A 21521-nucleotide genomic window follows, 5' to 3' on the forward strand; every position below is an offset into this window, starting at 1 on the left:
GGCGGGCTCGGCGCGGACGGGGGCCGGGGGCCGGCCACGGGGCCCACGGAGGCCTGACACCTGCACGTCAGGCGAACACGAAACCCGAACAAACGGTGGATCTGAGTGATCGAAAAAAGCGTTTTAACCAAGGTCAAATTTATTTCCTCCCCGAGCTGCTTATAAGAAATCAAACTTGTGTTTCTACCCAAGAACGTCCTGCTCGTGAGGATGAGACCCCGACCCCAGCACCTGCACCTGCACCTGCACGCAGCCACGCGTGCTGCTGAGAGCTGGGAACCGGGAATTGCTCGCAAAGAGCAACACATTTCTAAATTTTGGTTATTTGCCCAAGCCCTTAAGTAGCTGTTTCAATTTGAATTAAACCTCAGTAAAATTTATGTTTTTACAAGGAATTTAAAAGCCACGCCATACTTTATACTAAAAGAATAAAGATTTTTATTAAGCATTGTAAGTTGCATTCAATAGCCTTCAGGTACACCACACCACAGCCCATCTACAATCAGTCAAACCCAACAGCAGTTCATTCTTGCACAATCCATGAGTTAGGGCGGAACTCCCTTCAACTTACAGTAAGATCCTACTCAGGTCTTGCGGGCAGGGATTGGGGAATTACGTCTCATTTCTGATCACTAACGTGTGATGAAGAGCATCAGGAGAATTATATGAAAACGAATAAGAAGTGATTCTGATTTCAAAGTACATTGTTTGGAAACATTAACAAAAACATCAAAATGATATAAGTATACCTGCTTCTACTAAATTCTTGATGGGAAAGTTCTCAAGAACAAGCAATTTGTTTTCTGCTACAGAAGGGGGGTTGTTTTTTTTGTTTTTTTTTTAAGGATCAAAGGGATTTTTTTTTGTTTTTCACAGAATTTCATATTTTGCTAATATGAAGGCAAAAAACAGCAACAAAGAACAATAATGCATACAGCAGTGAATACACCAGGGTAATGCTGATATTCGAAACAGCTAGATAATTTTGGGGGGTTTTAGAATAAATGCAACAGAGGTCAATAATCACAAAATTTTAAGGTTAGAGCAAGATCAGCCCATGACTAAACAGAGTTAACATCGTTTATAGGACTATTACTGATTATTAGCATTTTTGTTTTGCAAATGGGCACATACTGGTAAGAATGGAAGAGAGGACAATAACATGCATAATATTAACTACACACTTGAAAAATCATGAACCATGCAGAAGTTTAGCTCAAGTAGTAGCACTAATGGTCTACGTCTGATTCAAACCACATAGTTCATTGATCACAGATGCATGGTAATTAAGTCACGAAAAGTTTCAGAACACATTGTGTTGATTTTGAAAGGTCATTTGCATCTTCTATGATTTCAACTTTATCTCCATTTAACTTGCTTGTAAAGTATGTATGATGTACTGTATATTTAAAATCAGCAGAACGGCAATATTACTCTATAATTTTTTACTTTTGATAGTTGCACTTTTTTTTAACACAAAAGAACCACATCAACAGTGATGAAATTTAAGAAAGAAAAACTGTGGTTGTGCCTTATTTCTTTCATAATCATAAAATCAAAGCCTTAGACAAAGCTTTCTTGTGAACAGTAATGCAAAATCAAAGATAATGGCATACATATGGTGCCAAATGCTAAAAATGATATTTTAAGCTATATATACTTAAAGACTGCCAAAATTTGTTTTCTTTATAGTTCAAGAAACACAACTATAGGCTTTTGTCATAACCAGTTTAAACTTTGTGTGTACTTCATTTTAAGTGTGGGAGTCAAATGCTCTTCATTTTCTTTCTCTTTTTTTTATTGTAGCATTTTGACTACAACTGGTTAAAACTAAAAATGTGTTGTTTAAATCTCTGATATCAAAGAGGGATCCGAATTTCCAAAGTCCTCATTTTTCTCTTACGGAAAGGAAAAAATGTACGTAACTGTAGGCTCTCTTTCTCTCCAGATATTCCTAAATCCTTACCCTTCCAGCATCCTTCACCCTCTATAAAAATAAGTTTACTCTTCTTTCTTTAAGACAGCTGCCTCCAGAGCGTCAGCTCGACGGCGAGCACTGTCTGTACTTAGTGCATTTAAGTGAGGATTTGTATTGCACGTCTTAGAGTCATTGTTCAAGGCACTTTCCGAGTGGCTGGGGGCCCTGGCGTCGCCCGCACTCCCGTTCATCTGGGGAGCCGGCTTCTCCTCAGCCACTGCTCCGTTTTCAGCCAGGGACCCATCTGAAGATACAGCAGAGGACTTGGACTCCCCGGACCTCGACTTCAGTTCTTTGGCCACTTCTTCTGCTGAAGCTGCATAAGGAGGCTTGCCCTGTTTAAACAAAGGACAACAAGTGATGAGGCAGCTTTTGATAAACAGCAGGAAAGAGGAGACCCCATCTGAGGCCTGATGACACTGGCTGCAAATTCAAGAACAACACAGAGCGTGGCTGCAGAGTGTGTACTCTCTGCTCTATGCATATTCTGCGATATACACTGTACCCTCCACAGTCGATATTCTCTCTGCTGTCTGCATATCGTTACACACTCTGTACCCTCCCTAGTCCATACTCTCTGCTCTATGCACGTTCTGATGTTCTCTGTAGACTCCACAGTCGACACTCTCTATACTCTGCATAATGTGTACAGTCATTGTACAGAGTGGGGCTGGAATGTCCATCACCTTTTCCTTACGGACATTCTCTTGTACACCAGGGTTTACCACACTCTCCCTTGGGCTCAATTTCCCACAATGTCTTCTCTTTCTAGTTTTCAATCCTAGAGTTCAGAAACAGTAATATAAATTTTTCCAGAAGTCAATACTACGGTCATTTTCTCAGAACCTGGAGAAAAATAATTTATGTAAAAATATAGCAGGTCCAAGAAGGGGAGAAAAATAATACTGAAGATTTCGAGTACATGCTCTCAAACCCCAATGCCCTTACTCTCAGGGAAAAGTCCACTCGCCAAACTAAATGAACACTTGTCATGGTATCGACAGTGGTGATGGAGCCACCCCCTCCCAGATGCCTGCTGCAGTAACTGCATCCAGGGGCCTGTTCATTAGAGATCCCCTCAACAGTCACTCCTGGGGGGAAATGTGGGGCATGCGTGCAGGATGCAAGAGGGCTGAGAAGGAAAGCCAGCCTGTACCTGTTTGGAAACAGGCATTCCCTCTCCCTAGGCCACTGCTTCCCGTAAGCCTTGGCCACTGTGAGGCGTCCCCCACCTCTAAATGCTCCACAAGCAGAGGGCAGCACCACCTCCTCCACCGAATGACAGAGTCTCTTAAAACTGGCCCCAGCAGGACGGCAGTAACAGAGACGGGAGAGACGGGCCAGAAATCTCAGGAACAAGCTGCCCTTCATCATCTGTCCTTCTCAAGGGGCAAGAACATTAATGTCACCTAAAAATGAGCCACAGAAAGTACCAAGATGGAACTGCACAGAACACCATTATGAGAAAACGGGGAAGGAATTACATCCTATGGAGAATGAAATATGTCAGAAAGGCATGCCCATCAAAGACCAAGACTGCGTCCTCTGACTTCAGAACGGGCAGTGGCAGGACAGAAGGAGAACGAGCAGCACAGATCAAACCAAGAAAAGCCAGAAATAAGGTAAAAAATTTAGAGAAGAATTCAAAAGAAAAAGAAAAAGAAAAAATAATTCCAGAAATGAAGACTAACTAGAAGAAACACACCACCAAATAAACATGGTAATACCTTAAGAAGGTGAAAAGGAAGAAAAACTTTTGAAATCAGAAAGAAACGAAGATAGAGAATATGCAAACCAAACACACGAGATAGCACTTCACACCCAGTAGGACAGCCAACTAAAGGACAGACAGGAACAAGTGCTGGCGAGGAGGGAAAGTGGAAGCCCCACACACTGTTGGTGGGAGTGGAAAATGGTGCAAGAGCTGTGGAAGACAGCCAGCTGGCGGTTCCTCAAATGCTTAAACATGGGGTCACCATATGCCCCAGAATTCACTCCTACACATGCACCCAAGAGGACCGAAAATGTGTCCTCCCAAAAACTTGTACATAATGAATGCATATAGTTAACAATACTGTATTGTTTATTTGAAAGTTGCTAAGAGAGTACAGTTGTCCCCCGGTGTCTACGGGGAATTGGTTCCAGGACCCATAGATACCAAAATCCCCAGACGCTCAAGTCCCTACATATAAAATGGTGCAATATTTGCATACAACCTATGCACATCCTCCCATATACTTTAAATCATCTCTAGATTACTTACAGTACCTAATACAATGTAAATGCTCTGTAAATAGTTGTTATACTATTGTCTAGGGCATAATGACAAAGAAAAAAGTGCACATGTTCAGTACAGATGCAACCACTATAGGCTTCTCAATCACAGCTGGCTGAACCCACAGATGCAGAACCCATAGGTGTGGAGGGCTGACTGCAGATCTTAAAAGTTCTCATCACAAGACAAAAAACTTTGTAACTGTGTGAGGTGATAGATGTTAACCAGACAATATGATGATACTGATTTGATATACATACAAATATCAAATCACTATGTTATACACCTGAAACTAACAGAATGTTATATGTTGATTATATCTCAATAAAACTAGGGGAAAAAACCAAACTTGTATATATGTTCATGGCAGCATTATTCATAATAGCCAAAAAGTGGACACAACCTCAATGTCCATCATGGATGAACGAAGGGACAAAACGAGGTCCATGCACACAATGGAGATCACTCAGTGATGGAAAGAATGACGGGCGGGTGTGTGCACAACATGCACACACACAAGTAAGTGCACAGTGACAGAACACAGCCTGGCTATCGGGGGGGACATGACTACTCAGGAGTCAGGGGTTTCTTTTCAGGGTGATGAATGTTCTGGAATTAGTGGTGACTGTTGCATGACCTTGAGAACAGACTGAACTGTACACTTTAAACAGGCGAACTGTGCAGGATGCGAGTTACAGCCTACAAACAGGAAGAGAGGAAAGGACTTGAGTACGCTGAGCCTTGCAGACAGACCCAGAAGGACGAGCACAGCAGGAGCAGCAGAAATGAAAAAAAAACAGAGGAAAAGGACAGAAACAAGAAACGGGCAATTCAAGAAAACTTGTGATGTCAAACAAGATCTGAGATCATGTCTGGAGACAGCGTGTCAACCAGAACGACCAGCAGCAAGGCGTGTTACTCAGCTCCAACGGAAAATAACATCTTGGGCAGTTAGGCCAAACAGTAACAACCTCAAAAGGAAAGACAATCAGAGTCGTCAGTCTTGGAGAGCAGAGCTTAGTGACAGAACACAGGTAAGACGCTCGAGAAGGAGAGGCTTTCAATTATTAGGAACAGACTGTTTTCAGATTGAGTACTGTCCCTGGCAGTCCTCCCTGAGGATTCCACTAAGGAGGGAGCCTCAGAGGGACAGGATGGACCCAGAGACAGGGGCTGGCGGGGCTGGGACAGTCAGTTGCAGAGCCGGACGAGTGAGGCTAAAGGAGAGTGTGGCAGGTCGTGGCGGGGGCCCGGACCACAGAGACAGTAAGAACGTAGCTATTTTTTAAATGTGAGAACAGTGGGGGAGAGTGGAGGGAGCATACACCAACATTTTAACTGTTCTCAGGGACCATGGATGGTGGTATTAGCTATGGTGAGCCAACTGTGAGTGCAATATGGCATGGGGTAAAGGACGAGTTATGGGCATTCTAATTCAATCATCCTCTATGCTCTTAGGAACCATGATTCTCAGGATGGAAGAAAAGACATGTACACAGAAACATAAACAGTAAAGGTTAAGTAAAATCCCCCAAGTCCTAAATCTGAATCAGAAGAGTCAACACAAACTCTTGAGATATTTCATCAAAAAAAAAGCAGCAGCACACACATATACATGTCTGTGTGTGCACAGTACATACACATGTGCGTGTGCACCCCTTCCTCTCTAGCTCTGTCCACAGGAAAAGTCACGTATACATCTGTGTGTGCACAGTACATAGGAGCGTGCGCACATCCTCCCCTCTAGCTCTGCCCACAGGAAAAGCCACGTGTACATGTCTGTGTGTGCACTCTACATACGAGCATGCATGCATGTGCACACCTTCCCCTCTAGTTCTGTCCACAGGAAAAGCCCAGAAACAGTAACTGGGCATGAAAGAAAGCACATAGAGATGTAACAGAGAAGAGACTCAACAAAACAAAACCCTGTAGTCATTTCATGAGGATTTTGCCTTAGAAAAATACAGTAAAAAGCATGTCGGCTGAGTGTGCATGCTTATGTATGAAGAAAGAGGACTCCGTGTCTGTGTGCACAGAACACCAGGAACAGTGACTGAGTCTACGGCAGCCCGAGTCCATCACTGCCCAGACTGTGGTCTTGAAAGGCCGTTTCCCACTAAAGAAACCAAAAAATGAAGAGAAGTGGCTGTCCCAGGTCTACGGGGCCACGTGATGCCCCAGAAAGGGAGTCCCGAAACCCACAGGTCATGGCCAAGGGCCCCAGCAGCCAATGATAGGCAGGGAAAGCCACAGGACCACACAGTCACTGTGCCTCTCCTGTAAGGGCTCTAACACTTGGGCACCAAATAGGAGGTGACGGGAAGCATCTTTTTATCAAAATACCCCAGGAAATAATGAAAAAGATATGATGGAATGAGAGCATCTTTGTTCTGCAATCCCCAGTGAATGAATAGATGTAGTCACTGAGGATCAACAGGCCCTCACACATAAGAACAGACAAGAAGGCAGGAAAGCACGCAGCTCCACTCCAGCCCTGCCACAGGGATGAAGCCACGTCCGACGCAGCATCCACACCCAGCTACCAGCTGCAAGAAAGACAAGGACACAGCTACCCGGGGCACAGGCCGTGAGCACACTCAGCAAAATCCACAGGTGAGCCTGCAGGGGATGCTAGATGGTCCTTCAAGAGAGGAAGTAAAGGAAAGAGAGAGGAGGAAAGCGCCAGCAGAGACATAGCACAGTGGAAGGAACCAACAGAGCCCAACCACAGGACCAGGGAAGCAGACACCGGTGACAGCCACAAGCAGACAGCCAAGAGGTCAGGTACATTCCAGGGTCACAGTGATTCTGGGTGGAGGAGGCAGCAGGTTGGCGTTGAGACAGGCCTGTGAGGGGCCCTTGCTGTGGCTGGGAAAATGCTCTTCATCCCTCGGGCATCAGCCACGTGGGTATTTGCCCTGTACCTCATGAAGCCACATGTCTGTCCTGCGTGGCAGTTGGTATACACATTTTACACATGGAGACATGTTTCCTACAACCAGCTCAGGACGGCCCCTGTCCACTACAGATGACAATAACCATCCATGAGGGCCGTCTCCACGGGACGGGCTCTGGGCTGGAACACCAGTTAGGACAGTGTTCTCCTCCCTCTCGTTAACCTGTCAAGAGGCTAAGAGTGCCTTTGGCTCAAAAGGGGTCTCTGAAGGCAGAGGAAGGTGAGGGTGGGGCTCGTGGGAGCCAGACTGAGCCGAGCACCTCCCCTTGCTGGATGCCGTGCTGCAGCAGGGCTGCCTGGCTCCACGCCAGGGAAGGGACTGCCTCTGCACTCGACTGGCTTGATGAGTTCACGCAAACAGACGTTAAGGAGATGCGAAGATCACCTGGTAAAGGCACAAGTTTTTTTCTCTCGGCCAGTTAAGTTTTCAAATATGATTTATTGAAGTATGAGTCACAAGAGCGTACTCCTCCTAATGTTCACACGGATAGTGTGGGAAGAAACTGCACACTTTGATTCAATATCCTAATTTAAGAGGTCAGACAACACAAGACAGGGTCAGGGCTGACCAGTATTTTTACAAGACCGTTCTCAAGGGGATATTCATCAGGACTCAGGTCCTAAAACCGTATGTCCAAAGCGGAAGAAAACTGCAGCTCTTCCTGCAGACAGGCACGTGACTGCTTCCTCATGGGCTGATCTGCTTGGGGAACAGCGAGCCAATGTGGTCCAGAAGGAGAAATGGGTGTGCTGTCCCAGCACTGAGAGTCACAAGTTTTTTTCTAAATCTTAAATGCTATTTACCTAAATAACGTTTATAATATAAACCCCATTAACAGCCCCCGGATTATCCTCAGCGCAGTCCCTGAGTGGCAGGGAGCACGAGACCAGCTCCCTCCAGCACAGACGCCCTGAGGCGATGGGACAGGGAATTCCTCCTGGTGAGCCCCACCCTGCCTCGTGGTGCCTCATGGCCCTCTCGAGTTAGACGCCCCGACAGCTACGGAAACATCCAAACCCTCCCGACCAGCGTGACCCTATCTTACCTGCATCACAGCCTGGGTTTTGTAGCCTCTGCCGTAGTACCTGCCACCTCGTCCAAATGTTCTGATCACCGGGGTAGAAATAACTCCTCTCGGGCGCCTGAACAAAGGAAAGAGAACGACAGCAAACTGACTTAACCTGTTACACTGACATACTGAAATAACATCAAACGGATTTAAAGGTGTCTGATCTTACGCCATGGGAAGCATGGAGTTTATAAATCACGGTCACACCAAAGATTTATTCCAAGGAATCAATCTTATTTTTTGGTCCAAATCCAGTGCATTCAATTTGAAAAATAATACCCTTCAAAAATGCTACTTCTTTAAAAACATTTAAAAAAGTTAATTGAATAATGTGTGGATAATTATGTAATGCTGGTCTAAATAAATATAAAATGCTACATATAATGGAATCCTATGCAACCACTGAGAACAGACATCATTCTTTTTTTTTTTTAGGAAGATTAGCCCTGAGCTAACTGCTGCCAATCTTCCTCTTTTTGCTGAGGAAGACTGGCCCTCAGCTAATATCTGTGCCCATCTTCTTCTACTTTACATGTGGGACACCCACCACAGCATGGCTTGCCAAGCGGTGCCATGTCCACACCCGGGATCCGAACCAGCGAACCCCGAAGCCCGAAGCTGAATGTGCACACTTAACTGCTGCGCCACCAGGCTGGCCCCAACATCATTCTCAATGACGTAAAAATGTTCCTAGTAAACTCATAATTGAAAAAGGCAAGCAAGAGGCTGTTTTTTATCTATACAAATATGCTTCCATTGTTCAGAACTCACCCTCTTGCTGGTCCCCCAACAGAAACAACCTGCAGGGGGAAGGGCCCGCGGCCCCCGCGGCCCCGCCTGCTCCCGGCCCAGTGGCCCACCACAGTGCCGGCAATTTCCAGCTTCCCTCCCTGAGAAGGTATAGGTTGGATTCCTGCAGGAAAAATAGACCGTAAAACCTTTACAATCACAGAATTAAGAATGACAAAGAGACACAAGCAAGAAATTTCTTTTCAGTTGTGCTTTCTGTTTCGTAAGAAGCCCCTCCCCTGGCTTTGTGTAGACTCCTTGTTATGACGTGGACTATACGCGCACACTGCTTGATTTTAACACTTTTAACTGTTGTTAAAAATACACCTGAAAGGACAAATGTGCTGGCTGTTCAAAGACCCCATGACAAGTGACATAGCTTACAACCGCAACGTGTGCAGTACAGAAACAGACCCAAAAATATCCTGTCCCTGGTGCACACAGCACGCTGTCTATATGGCCAAGATGGAAATCTGCAAACTCGGGCGGATTTTCTCTTCGGGTAGTTACTTCTGAGTTTACTACCTTAACCAAACATTACAGGAGCTAACCAGTAAATCTAGCCTGCTATTTCTTATTGTATTGTTAAATCGGAATTCCCCTAGGCAGGGTCACAAATATTCATTCTATTCACTAACTTGTATAAATTACTGCTGGCCTGCATATTCTTAGGTTTCCTGACTAACCTAAGAAAATTCTCAAGTAATTAACTGATAGCAAAACTTCTGATAAAAACAAAACAGAACCTCAATAGTCTTATTTTCTGAGAGATGGAATGGACCATAATAAACTCTCCATCATCTGATGTCAGCCATGAGGATGAGCAGCCAGGCAGCCTGTCCAACAAAATCTACCGTGAGCCTTACATGTTCTAGCAGCCACATTAAAAAAGTATAAAAACAGACAAAGTACGTTTTAATATTTTTTTCTTTAACCCAGTATATCCAAAATAATATTAATTTCAATATATAATCAATATAAAAAACTACTAATGAAATACTTTACATTCTTTTTTCCGTATTAAATCTGTAAAACCAGATGTGTACTTTGCACTTAGGACCAGCTCAGTTTGGACAAGCCACCAGTCACGTGCTCGAGAGCCACATGTGGCCAGCGGCTCCCACCCTGGACAGCGCAGGTCTCAGTCCCAGACACAATCTGGGGAAGGGCAGGGAGCAGGCTCCTCGCAAATTTCATTCCAATCCCACACTGTCCAGTCCAACCTCCCCGAGCCTCTCATCCCAGCTGCAGCTAGCGTTGAGGGGTGCAGGAGCTGAAGCCAACTGGGAAGCAGAAAGCTCGCGTCACTGTGCACTGCACGACACACAGGAACAGGAAGAAGAGCGCCCCGGACAGGGGAGAGCTGAGGGAGGCAGGAGAGGGGCATGCAAGTCCAGTGGGGAGGAGGAGAAGCCCTGAGTGCTGCCGAGAGGGCGGCGCTCGCCTGGGGGTCCTGACTCCTACAGAAGAGGTCTCATCAGCCCCGTAGGCACCACAAGGAACAGCTAGAAACACTCCTGGTCAAGAGAGAGAGGCTTGCCTACCCTAAAAGTTACTCAAAAATGTACTTGACAACCCTACATTGTGACTTGATGGCCAGATTTAGACATGCAGTCCCAAAATGCAGGATCGCGACAAAGCCGCAACTCACAGGCTTCTAATTCCAGTAAAACATTACTTCAAAACTAAAGGTTAAGGCTTTTTTTTTCCTCCCTTGCAAGCCTAACACAAATGAGAAGAGAAGCAATGGAAATTTAAAACTAACTTACTTACATATCTGATATTACATCTTCCTTTAAAAATGTTTCTATGAAACAAACCATGATAAACTTTTAATGCCAGGAATTCTATTGCGGCCTTAGAGTCTTCTATACAAGCATAATCCTCTTTACCAAGAGGAGGCTGTTAGGAAACACAGTTGGAAAAACACTACACTGGGTGTTACCAGGCAGCCCGAGCTCTCACAGGAGGCAACGGTCAGGGGCCGGGCACACAAAAGGGCTGTGTGTGGACACGTGCCAGCCCCGCGGGAAGGCAGAGACGGGCCACAGCTGCCGCGGAGAGCAGGGACAGACAGGGGCTGGGAGAGGACGGCAAGGATGCCAGGGCGGGGCCCGCGGAAAGGATATGGTGCTGCAGTCAGGACAGGAGCGGAGGCAGAGAGCCAGCCGGCGGGAGGGCTGCTGGGGGCAAAGCTCTAGGAGGAGGCGAGGCATAATTACCGCCCTGCGACTTGCTAGTCCTGCTGCTGTCACTGCCTGAGAAGGCTCCGCAGTGTCCTGCCGCCGTCGCCACGCGGAAGGCACGGTAAGCGCCTGTTGCTACAGTTTCCCCATAGGGGCCTCCAAAGCCACAGACTCCTGTGGGACCCGGGTGGAGAGAGACGGGAGAAGGCATGAGGAACCAGGTTCAGGGGAGAGCCACCGCTGGGCTTTTGGGCAGCAGACACCCCCGTCTCTTTCAGTTGTTTTTACACTGTCTGCCAGGGAGGGGTTTCGTGGCCCCTCGCATCACCAGCAGAGCAAGAGCGACATGTCACCTCGCTCGCTCTTGGGGGAGCCTTCTGCAACCGGGCACCTGCACATGGGCCCTGCCACTGGCCCGGGAGGTGGCCTCAGTGGAGGAGGGTTCCTCTGACTTCACACGTGAGAGAGGCTTAAATCACCACGTGAGGAGAGCTGTCAGCTATAGGGACCGATTTTCAAATCTCATCTCCACAAGTCTCTGTAGCTCCCTCTCCCTCTCCCACTCTCTCTTCCAGGAGCAAGTCTGCTCCTTTCTAATGTGGAGGGCTGCTGCTGCAGACCTCAGCACTAAGCTGACAATCCATTACAAGAGCTCAACACAGCAGGCCAGCCCCACGAGAAGGCTACCCACTGTGTGCGTGCCCCTACCCTCGGGAGTGGGGGACACACTCACCTGCAAAGCCCCGCCCTCGGCCTGGAGCTGGGGGGACGGGCCCCAAGTGCCGCGGGTACACGGAGGCGGGGTAGAAGGGCAGCGCCGCAGGTGGTGGGAAGGGGAGGGGGTGGCTCTGCCGGGAGAAGCTCAGCCCTTCCAGGATGCTCTGCCGCATCTTCTCTACCTTGGCAGCTTGCTCGGCCTGCAAGTCAAGGACCAGCAGGTGAGAACTTGATTCACAAGGTTTCCATTGAATTCGAACGAATAGAAGAGAAACAAGATACACAAACTGCTTTGGGCCGTGTCAACTTCTTTACCCATAAGTAACAGTCACAATCTGCTCAGCAACACTGGTTTGCAGAATGCAAACATGACCAAAAAAACCAAAAATGCAAAAAAATTAACAGACACCTCTTAATCTCATCAACAAACATGAACTTAAATTCTGACTTTCCCAGCATATCTTCGGTGAGAACCATTCTATAAAAGTTATTAACTGAAACAATTTGGTTCTCGACACCAATACTTCCGCCTGGACAGATGACACCGGCAGACTCCCTTCCGCTTTTGCGCGCAGGGACGGCAGACAAGGCCCAGCTCACCCTGAGAGCCGACTTTCCTATCACTGAGCATTAGGTCAGCAGCGACTGCATCGTACAGAGAGGGAACTGAGCCAAGGGACAGGCGCTGCTGACGGGAAGCCTGGAGCCCCGTCTGCGAGGCTGCCTGTGAGGGGACTGTTTGGTGGCTTCACGTCAGTCACAGCATGGAACAACGTAGCTGTACAACTGTGGACAGCACAACTCATGTGTGTCAAACATCACCGTGAAAAACATCTAAAACATTCAACTGTGGAGACTTTGTTAATATGCACACAAATACACAGACCAACAACCAACCTTTAACCAGAGACTCTAACAATCTGCTCCCGCGTCCATCTGTCCTCAGATGGAGCTCAACTGAGAGCCACGGTGGCACGGGGACAGCGTGTGCTCTGTAGCCTAAGGGTTAAAAGCCTGGAGCACCGTGAGCCTCTTTAAGACAATCTCCTTCACTTTATTTTTAAATTAGGATTTTAAAAAGCACACTCAAAGGGGCCAGCTCCGTGGTGTAGTGGTTAAGTTTGTGCACTCCATGTCAGCAGCCCAGGGTTTGTGGATTCGGATCCTGGGTGCAGACATGGCACCGCTCATTGAGCCACGCTGTGGCAGGCATCCCACATATAATAGAGGAAGATGGACACGGATGTTAGCTCAAGGCCAGTCTTCCTCACACACAGACACACAAAAGTACACTTGATCCTCGTTATTCATGAGTCCCAATATGCAAATTCGCCTACTCGCTAAAACCTGTTTGTAACCCACATCAACACTGGCAGCATCTCGTGGTCATTCACAGACATGTGAGGGGGGACGCTGAGCTGCCAGCGAGAAGGGGAGAAGGCAACCTCTGCCTTCTCGCTTCAGCTGCTACACTGTGAACAGGTGTCCTGCTCTCTGTCTAGGTGGTGCAGGCTTCTGTTCCCGTGGGTGGCTGTGCTGTTGGAAGCGGCCCCAAACGCACCGCTGAGTACTGGTTGGTGTTCCCAAGGCCCGGCTGCACCATGCCCTAGGGAGACGAGCTCGTTCAGGCTGAGTCAGAGTCAAGGCCACCGGCCCTGAGGTCAGTGTCGGTGCATTCACATATATATAAAGACGTCTTTAAACAGAAACACACTTAAAACAAAGTTATGTCCCGAGTGGTGGAGGAAGATGCTGCAACCAGAGGCCCACAGGAACGTGACCCCGCATTCTCCCTGGGAGCAGCGGTTCAGGATTTGGTAATTCAGCATCCAAGGCGAGTTTACAGAATATGAGTACTGTGAACAATGAGAATCAAGTGTACAATACCCGTGCACCTGGGCTCACGTTGGCAACAAGCTGACACTCAAACGCTGTGCTGGGCCCAGCCTGAATCAGAATCCCTGTCACGCAGGCTCATTACCAACCCCGCACGAAAGACGACAGGTCAGCCAGTGAGCATGCCTTCATTCCAGCTGGAGGCGGCCACCTGCCCCTCCCCGCCCGCCACAGCTTGTGTTCCCACAACTGACCTGACCATCACAGAGGTCGATGAGTGGGGTCTTTTCCCGGCTTGCTTTGAGCAGTTTGGACTGAAAGAGCTTCCCATCAAAATACATCCAAGGACAGCAGTGTTCCCAGGGCACTGGCTGGCCACAAGCGTCGTTGGCAAACAGGGCCATGTCCACACCACTCATGAAGAGAGCCGACAGCTGAATGCCTCGGGGGTCGAGGTTCTCAATCTTAAAATGGAAAAGAGTGATTTCTATGCAGTAAGAACACTACAGGATCCGATTCTTTGCAACATCTGACTACAACTCTCCAGGGTTAACAAGGACACCCCCCAACCATCGCCCCCTCAACACACCCATCATTACCTCACAGGGACCTAGCACTGGCCTGTCTGAACAGAAACACTTTCTATGTTATTTAACAAGTTTAAATTTAAGAGACTGTTTTATAAACATAATGAAATATTTCAATTTGGAATTTGTAAAGCATTATACAACTGTAAAGGAATACTGTATTTAAGGTGGACACGTGACAAAGTAACAAATTATTAATGGTCTCCCTAACAGTTAACAAGCCCACAATTCATTTGTGAAATAAAATTTTACACTTCAGATTCTATACACTGGGAACAGATTAACAGAAAGGATGTAAAAGGAACAATCTATTAAGATTCTACATTTTCCGAGTAGTTGTCTTAAAACATTACTTGGTATAACTTCACTCTAAAGCTTGTACTTTACGTCCACATTATCTTATGTGTTAATGTTTATATAGCAACTTATTAATGAGACTGTCAAAATGCTTTAGGAGAAATGGATAGCTTATAAATGAAAGAACACAACAACAAAAACATTGTATCTGGACCATGCAGACTATGGGAGCCTCGCTCCTCTTGCCCGGTCAGCAGTGCTGGGCCTGCCTGCCTTCCTTCGTACACGCAGCCCACTCTTCTACACCCGATGCGCAGGACGAGATACACACTGACAGATGCAGTCAACTCTTGATTATCTGTCTGTGAAGGGCCTCGCTGTGGATCGTCCGGGACTGGGTCTTAGCTGTCTTCCCACCCTGCACACTTATTTCCTAAGGTGATGGCGTCTCAAGAATGCAGTCTGCATGGGGTACCAACCTAAGCAGTGCATAACTGTGCAGGTAAACTGGCTTTTCATTAAAGAGAAAAAAGATCATTCCAATGCCAATAATAATGAGTTCACGATTATCTGCTGTTTTGTGCTGTGAGTGTCAACATTCCCCCATTATCAGCTAACACTGTGTTTTCCAACCTCTTTTGTTATTTTTAAGTCAGTGCAGTTCAGAACTTCCCCAACCTAGAAGTCTGTCCACCCCTCCCAGCCCACCCCGCGGATTCCTGCTTCTCCACAGTGTTGAGAGGGGAGCTAAACATGTTCAGGTAAGGGCAGGTGGGGCTGGGGTGACGGAATTGGATGCATTTTACATCTATGAGCAGAAAGAGGAAAAGAGAGGGTGGAAACAGGAAACATTCGCCCGACTGACTGATCCCTGCAGGCCCCACCGCCCGTGCTGCACAGACGTGGAAGCCCTTCTCCTCTGAGTCTCAAGGCAGAAGGAGGGAACGTCTCCTCCTGGAATGCTGATGCTGCGGGAGTGGCACCGCAGCGACGCCAGCCCGAGCTCAGGCTGCCCGTGTAGACACGTGGCCTCAGCCCCTCCACGAGGACGACGGCCACCAGCCTCCAGTAGCTCTCTCCTGCCAGTCCTCAGCCTCCGGGGCCAGAGGCGGGAGGACCTGGCCAAGGCGGGGGGTACGGTAATGGCGGTGCTTAAGCTGCTCTGCAGATATCTGCTCTGCCACCCGAACACATCACAGGTGTCAGCAGTGCCCTTCTGGGGAAGCTCGAAGCTGCTGCCATTTCTTGGTCCCTGCTGGTATTGGTCGCATCCACATCCAAACCCTGACTTGACTAATCCGGCTCAAAAGCACTCCGGCAGACGGCCATGTGAGCGCTAAGGTTAGGCAACGACAGCAGGTGTGTGGAGCACAGAAGCACGACCATGAAAACGAGGGCTCCTGGCGGGCTGATGTCTACCTCATCCACACACGTATATTTATGTTAAAGGGCCTCGCTGTTAGTTGATATATTTATATTCTTTCCCTAAATGTTAATTATAAAAATAATACTACCTAATATTTATGGGTGACAATAAATATATATCAGATGCCACTCTGGATTTTCACATGGATCATCTCCGTTACATCTCAGCCACCGCATACACAGGAGTTGCTCTTAGTACTCCGTCTGATACATGGAGAAACCAAGTCACAGAGACCTTAAGGCCACAAAACCGGTCACTGGCAGCGCCAGAACCTGAACTTGATGATATTCACATTCCAACCTCATTCTCTTATACCAAGTAAGATAAAATATTCAACATTATCCAAAGTTCCTCAACTAGAGAAAACAGTGACAACACTTTCTGACTTTTTAGGAAACAGGAATATGGAATTTAATCTCAGGCCAATTAGCTCAAGAAGCAAATCCCAGGGAAGTGACTTTGTCCAACTCCTAACAGAATCCTACTTTAATCTGTCCTATTTCCCGATTTGCAACATAACCCCTTCAGGTTTCACAGACATGCTACACGCCCCAATACTGTCTTTAAAGCTGTCCATTTTCAATCTTTCATACTGTGCACCTGGCACGTGAAACTGTTAAGAGAATCTAAGGCAGGTACAGCGACGTCACAAGCAAGAGAGAAAGAAACTAGACGGAGGTCAGTCTGTGCAGAGGCACGCCCTCCTCCACACCCAGTCAGCACTGACATTCACGCAGGACTCAGCAGCAGTGCCTCAGAAATACACCAGGGAAAAGTGAGGGCCATCAGCCACCGTCAGGGTCCTGGAGCCACGCTGGACACTGAACATTCATGGCCACGGCAGGCGGTTGAGACAAACCTCTTACAAGTCACTTTAGCTAACGGTTTCAACATCTTTTCCCACCACACCTCCCATCAGAAAAGCCAACAAGAGGCCACGCTGTCAGAATTGGGTCTTTTCTTTCTCTTCTCTACGTTATTCTCAAAGCACATAGGGGACAAAAATGGGAGAAGAAAAACTGTCTGGGCAATCCAGGCCCTGGGTCCCGGCCCCGGAACAGCAGCAGAAATCAAGAGTTGACTATATCCTCAACAGTGAGATGGTAGCTCACAGAAAAGCTCCGTCATTGCTTTTGTTATAGCAAAACAACTTTATGGTTAAATGAAAACGCAATTTTAAAATTCACTTTTCTATCACTGAATTTTGGGACCCTCAGCTCTGCACAGGGATTTGTATAGCATTTAATTGATGATTCTCAATCTGATAGCTGAGAGGATCTTTCATCTTAAAAAAACACAACTACCTTTCCCCCGAACGAATGCTGTTGTGTTCCCTTCCAGCTCTTTCGGGATCTATGCTGCTCGTGAATGCAGCCCTGAGGGTGCAGGCTGTCCTTGGTGAAGGGAACGCAGACCCTCAGACCAGCAAGAGCCAGAGGCACGTGGCGAGCCTGAAGTCACTGCACATGACACGGGCCTTTCTAAACACGGCTCTGGGAACGCCTGCTGTAGATACGGATCAGGGGAAACCATGAAAGCGCTAAGACCTCAAAAGAACCAAAATGAAAGCTTACAGTGGGACTGTCTTTCAAAGTTATATCCTCTGTGCTGATCCAAAAATGAAAAGGATATGGGAGAGAAGATGAACTCTGAGTAAAGCAACTTGATGGTGAACAGGCTTGGTGGGCATACCTGATACCTGGCGGTCTGATTTTCAGAACTGGGATGTCAATACTGATGTAATAATCTAAATAAGAGAAACAGGAAGCAGAGGTAGAGGGGTGGCACCACACTGCAGCAACAGTACTTCCAACACCCCTGAGCACATGTGGGGACGAGGCGGTGATGGCACCACCAGCCCAGGACAGGGGAGGGGGGCCTCGCCCAGGGACCCCAGCCAAACATTCCACAACGGAAACTTAGATTCAAAACCATTAAAAGTAACAATAATTTCCATCTAACAAACAGAAAAGCTTAATCTACAAAGTAAAGAATACAATTTGAGGTGAATTCTCCTAAGTTTTGTTGTCTTATTTAGCTTGTTTCAAAGTCATCAAAAGCCTAAGGTGACCACAAATGACATGGGCTCTGCACAGTTGAGGGTCACTCAACACTAAATTACTGAATTTAACTCGATAATTTGGCGGAAACCAGAAATTTATTGAGCCCCAACTGTAGAATACTGAAAATCTGTAAAGTGAGCCTGAAACTCCTCTGCAGGGAAAGCACGCCTTTGTCAGGAAGGGCAAAAAGATCTAAAAGTGAAGGCGATTTTGTCAAAAGAGATTACTGGATTACAAATTAAATTTTGTAAAAAAATAAACAAATAAATAACCAATGGCAAAGAAAAAACCAAAACCCTGTACATTAAAAAGAAAAGGCAGATCCACTAATTTAGCTACCTCTGAAAAGTCTTAAACTTTCTAAAATTTAGTGTAGAAATTAGAAAGCAAGTACAGCCATGCGAACACAGTGACTGATCCACGTGCAGTGAGCAGACGAGCACACCAGAAATCAGGTGAAACGTGGAGAAATTAACTTGTCAAAACCATGGAAGAACACAGGGAGCTAGTGGACAGGAGTCAGAGGACACGATGTAAATGCGACGAGGACCGGAGGAGGTGCACGTGGTCCTCAAGTGGTTTCTAAAGGGACTTACAACACCAGGAGGGCAAAGACTCCTTTTCAGAGAAAACGAGTGTGGCAATTAGGAACAACAGGACGAAATAAGGAAAAGAATCCTGGCCAGATGTTAGGAAATCTTTGAGACCAAGCCCTCCCGGGGTCTGGGATCCCACCTGAAATAAAAGCCAATTTACCTCCTGATGTGAAAACAAGAATGAACACCCACAGGTAAACAAGGGAAAGTCCTTATCGGACAAGAGCAGACTCGACCTTTTCCACGAGCAGGAAGGCTCCCAAGCTCACACCAGCAGCGTGCTGCCCAGTGCGGCCAGCTGTGTCTCCCGGACCCCCACGCCAAGGACTGAGGCTGACCCTTACCTTGAGCTCCTGCAGCTGATCAGGCTCGTAGAGTTTGGGGGACAATGCCTGGGCCAGGAAGGCATCCAGCTCCTGGCGACGCAGTATCCGTGCTCCGGGCCACTGCACCATGTACCTACAGCGGGGAAGAGAGAGGGTCTGGGGTCAGGATGAGCGGTCAGCAGTCACACACACAACCTGGCGTTCAGGTTCTAGGGAGACTCAGGCGACACAAGCTGAGGGGCCTGCATGGATTTCTTACCCAGCTTTCCTATTTTCCCTGGAGGATGCAACTACAAATGACATGGCTTCTTCATCCTACAAACCCGTGAAGCGCTAGCCCTCCACCAGCCCAGGCCAGGCACTCCTTTGCAAACCGTGACTTGGAAAAAAGACCATCCTGGGGACGCCTGGTCTTCTCAAGACCATTCCTGGTTTTCCTGGCAGCAGAGACTCTAGTACTCAGTGCAGCCACCGCAACGACGGCTCTCCCTGGTTAGAGTACCTGCTATTTCTCCAGCTGGCTTTCTATTTACATTTTAGCAGTTACCTTCTACCTCCTTCTCCCTGTGAGTCCTGGCCGAGCCTTTCTGGAGGCAGAGAGAGCAGGGAGTGTGTACACAAAGAGAGGCGCATACATAAACACAACGGTGAAATACCATAAAATGCAGCTCCCTTGCTAGCCCACCCCGAGGGCATGGCAGTCAGGAGCAAGGTGAGGGCAGCTGACGCTCCCTGTGCCCAGCTCCTCTGTGCACGCTGCTCCCCTCTGAGCACTGACTGTTTTCAATCTCTTCCACGTTGCTCAGTCTTCTCCAGACAGCCTTTCCCATGCCTTCTCCCCAGGCCTCAAGTTTCCTAGCACAGAGGTGTGAGGGTGTCTGTGGTCTCCCGTATCGCTCCTCCTCTCACTGCCCTTCAGAAGCAGGGAAGCTGGGCACACAGTCTGTCTCGTCACAAGAATGTGAGCTCTGGGATAAGGGCCTCGTCTGTCTTTCCCGGCCTCACCCCGGGAAGGCTCCACCCTCCTTGGAACCTCCACTCAGATCTGGCCCCTTGCGGTCTCCACGGTGCGGGTTCTGGAGACGTGGCTGTGTCTTCCCCTGCCCTCCTGACTGCTGTTGTAAGGTCATACTGAGCACTAAGTAATGTGTGGGTTCTGAGTTCATGAGAGAAACCTCAAGGAGACCGCTACCTCCCCGCTGGGTGTGCCTGCCACAAACACAGAAACGGACTCCAACCGTGAAGGAACATGGACAAATCTAGACTGAGACAGAGTCTATGCAGAGGCTGACAAACTGCACCCAGGGGCTGACCACGATGTCCTGGGGCGGCCGCAGCCGTCCGTTCACAAGGGACTATCGGCAGAGCCCTGGCCTGCAGCAGACAATGCTCCCTCTACAGACGTCCAGCTGAAGGGAGACAGGGAGCCGGGCTGAGGGGACACATCAGCTGAACACAGCACAAGCCAAGACTCTGTTGCAAATAAAAGACAGTACTGGGACAACCGGCAGAATGCGAGTGAGACCTGTAGGTGAGGTGCATCAGCATCATCTTTCTGATTTTGATAACATCCTTGTTTTCCAAGAGACACACACTGAAGAGCTCAAGGGCAAAGGGCATCGCACCACAACCTCGGGTCAAGGGACTGAGAACAAACACACAGACCCGTGGAGAGAAGAGGAGAACGCCGCATGTAGAATGTTCACATGTCGGGCCAGCCCCGTGGCCAAGTGGTTAAGTTCACACGCTCTGCTTCAGCGGCCCAGGGTTTTGCTGCTTCAGATCCTGGACGCCAACCTACACACTGTTCACCAAGCCATGCTGTGGCAGCATCCCACATAGAAGAACTAGAAGGACTTGCAACTAGGATATACGACTAGGTACGGGGGCTTTGGAGAGGAAAAAAGAAAGCAAGATTGGCAACAGATGTTAGCAGAGGGTCAATCTTCCTCACCCAAAAAAAAAGCACACTTAAAAAAACCCCCAAAAAACCGTTAACGTGTGGGGAACCTGGGTGATGAGGAACAGTCACCAACTCTTTGTACTAACCTTACAATTTCTTCAAGTTTGAAATTATGCAAAAAAACCAAAAAAGATTAAAGAAAGGGAGAAGTCTTTGTGGATGACAGCCTGGCCTTGAGATGGTTGACCCTGCCCTGCCCGAGCCATCAAGGCCCAGGGTCACGCACTTGACCTCCAGCAGGGCCACTTGACCTCAGCAGACCCTCTCCCATCACAGGTTGCAACTTCTCCAGAAAAGACCACTGGGCTGCCAGCCCCGCCCCAGTCACCCTCGGTAGGCCCTCAGAGGCAGGCACCAACTCCCTGCTCGACCTTGCCAGGCCCCTGCCGTGCCCTCCACTCTTGACCCTGAAACTACAAACCTCCTATTCAGCCCGTCCCCACATTCTTAGTAGGT

General features: G+C 47.9%; 1 protein-coding gene across 1 annotated transcript in view; it reads right to left on the minus strand.

Annotated features, from left to right (window-relative positions):
• Positions 1-414: 414 nt before the first annotated feature.
• The window catches only part of LOC124233892 (constitutive coactivator of PPAR-gamma-like protein 1), a 109461-nt gene continuing 88354 nt past the window's right edge, over positions 415-21521 (minus strand). The window contains exons 13-19 of the mRNA XM_046651167.1: positions 19121-19235; positions 14062-14271; positions 11988-12171; positions 11291-11428; positions 9051-9192; positions 8256-8352; positions 415-2313 (exon numbers count right to left, since the gene is read on the minus strand). Of these exons, the coding sequence (XP_046507123.1) occupies positions 2002-2313; positions 8256-8352; positions 9051-9192; positions 11291-11428; positions 11988-12171; positions 14062-14271; positions 19121-19235 (1198 nt within the window). The 3' untranslated portion in view covers positions 415-2001. The remainder of the gene's footprint in view (positions 2314-8255; positions 8353-9050; positions 9193-11290; positions 11429-11987; positions 12172-14061; positions 14272-19120; positions 19236-21521) is intronic.

Source organism: Equus quagga, unplaced genomic scaffold, assembly GCF_021613505.1.
Source record: "Equus quagga isolate Etosha38 unplaced genomic scaffold, UCLA_HA_Equagga_1.0 270_RagTag, whole genome shotgun sequence".
In the NCBI taxonomy this organism is placed as follows: Eukaryota; Metazoa; Chordata; class Mammalia; order Perissodactyla; family Equidae; genus Equus; species Equus quagga.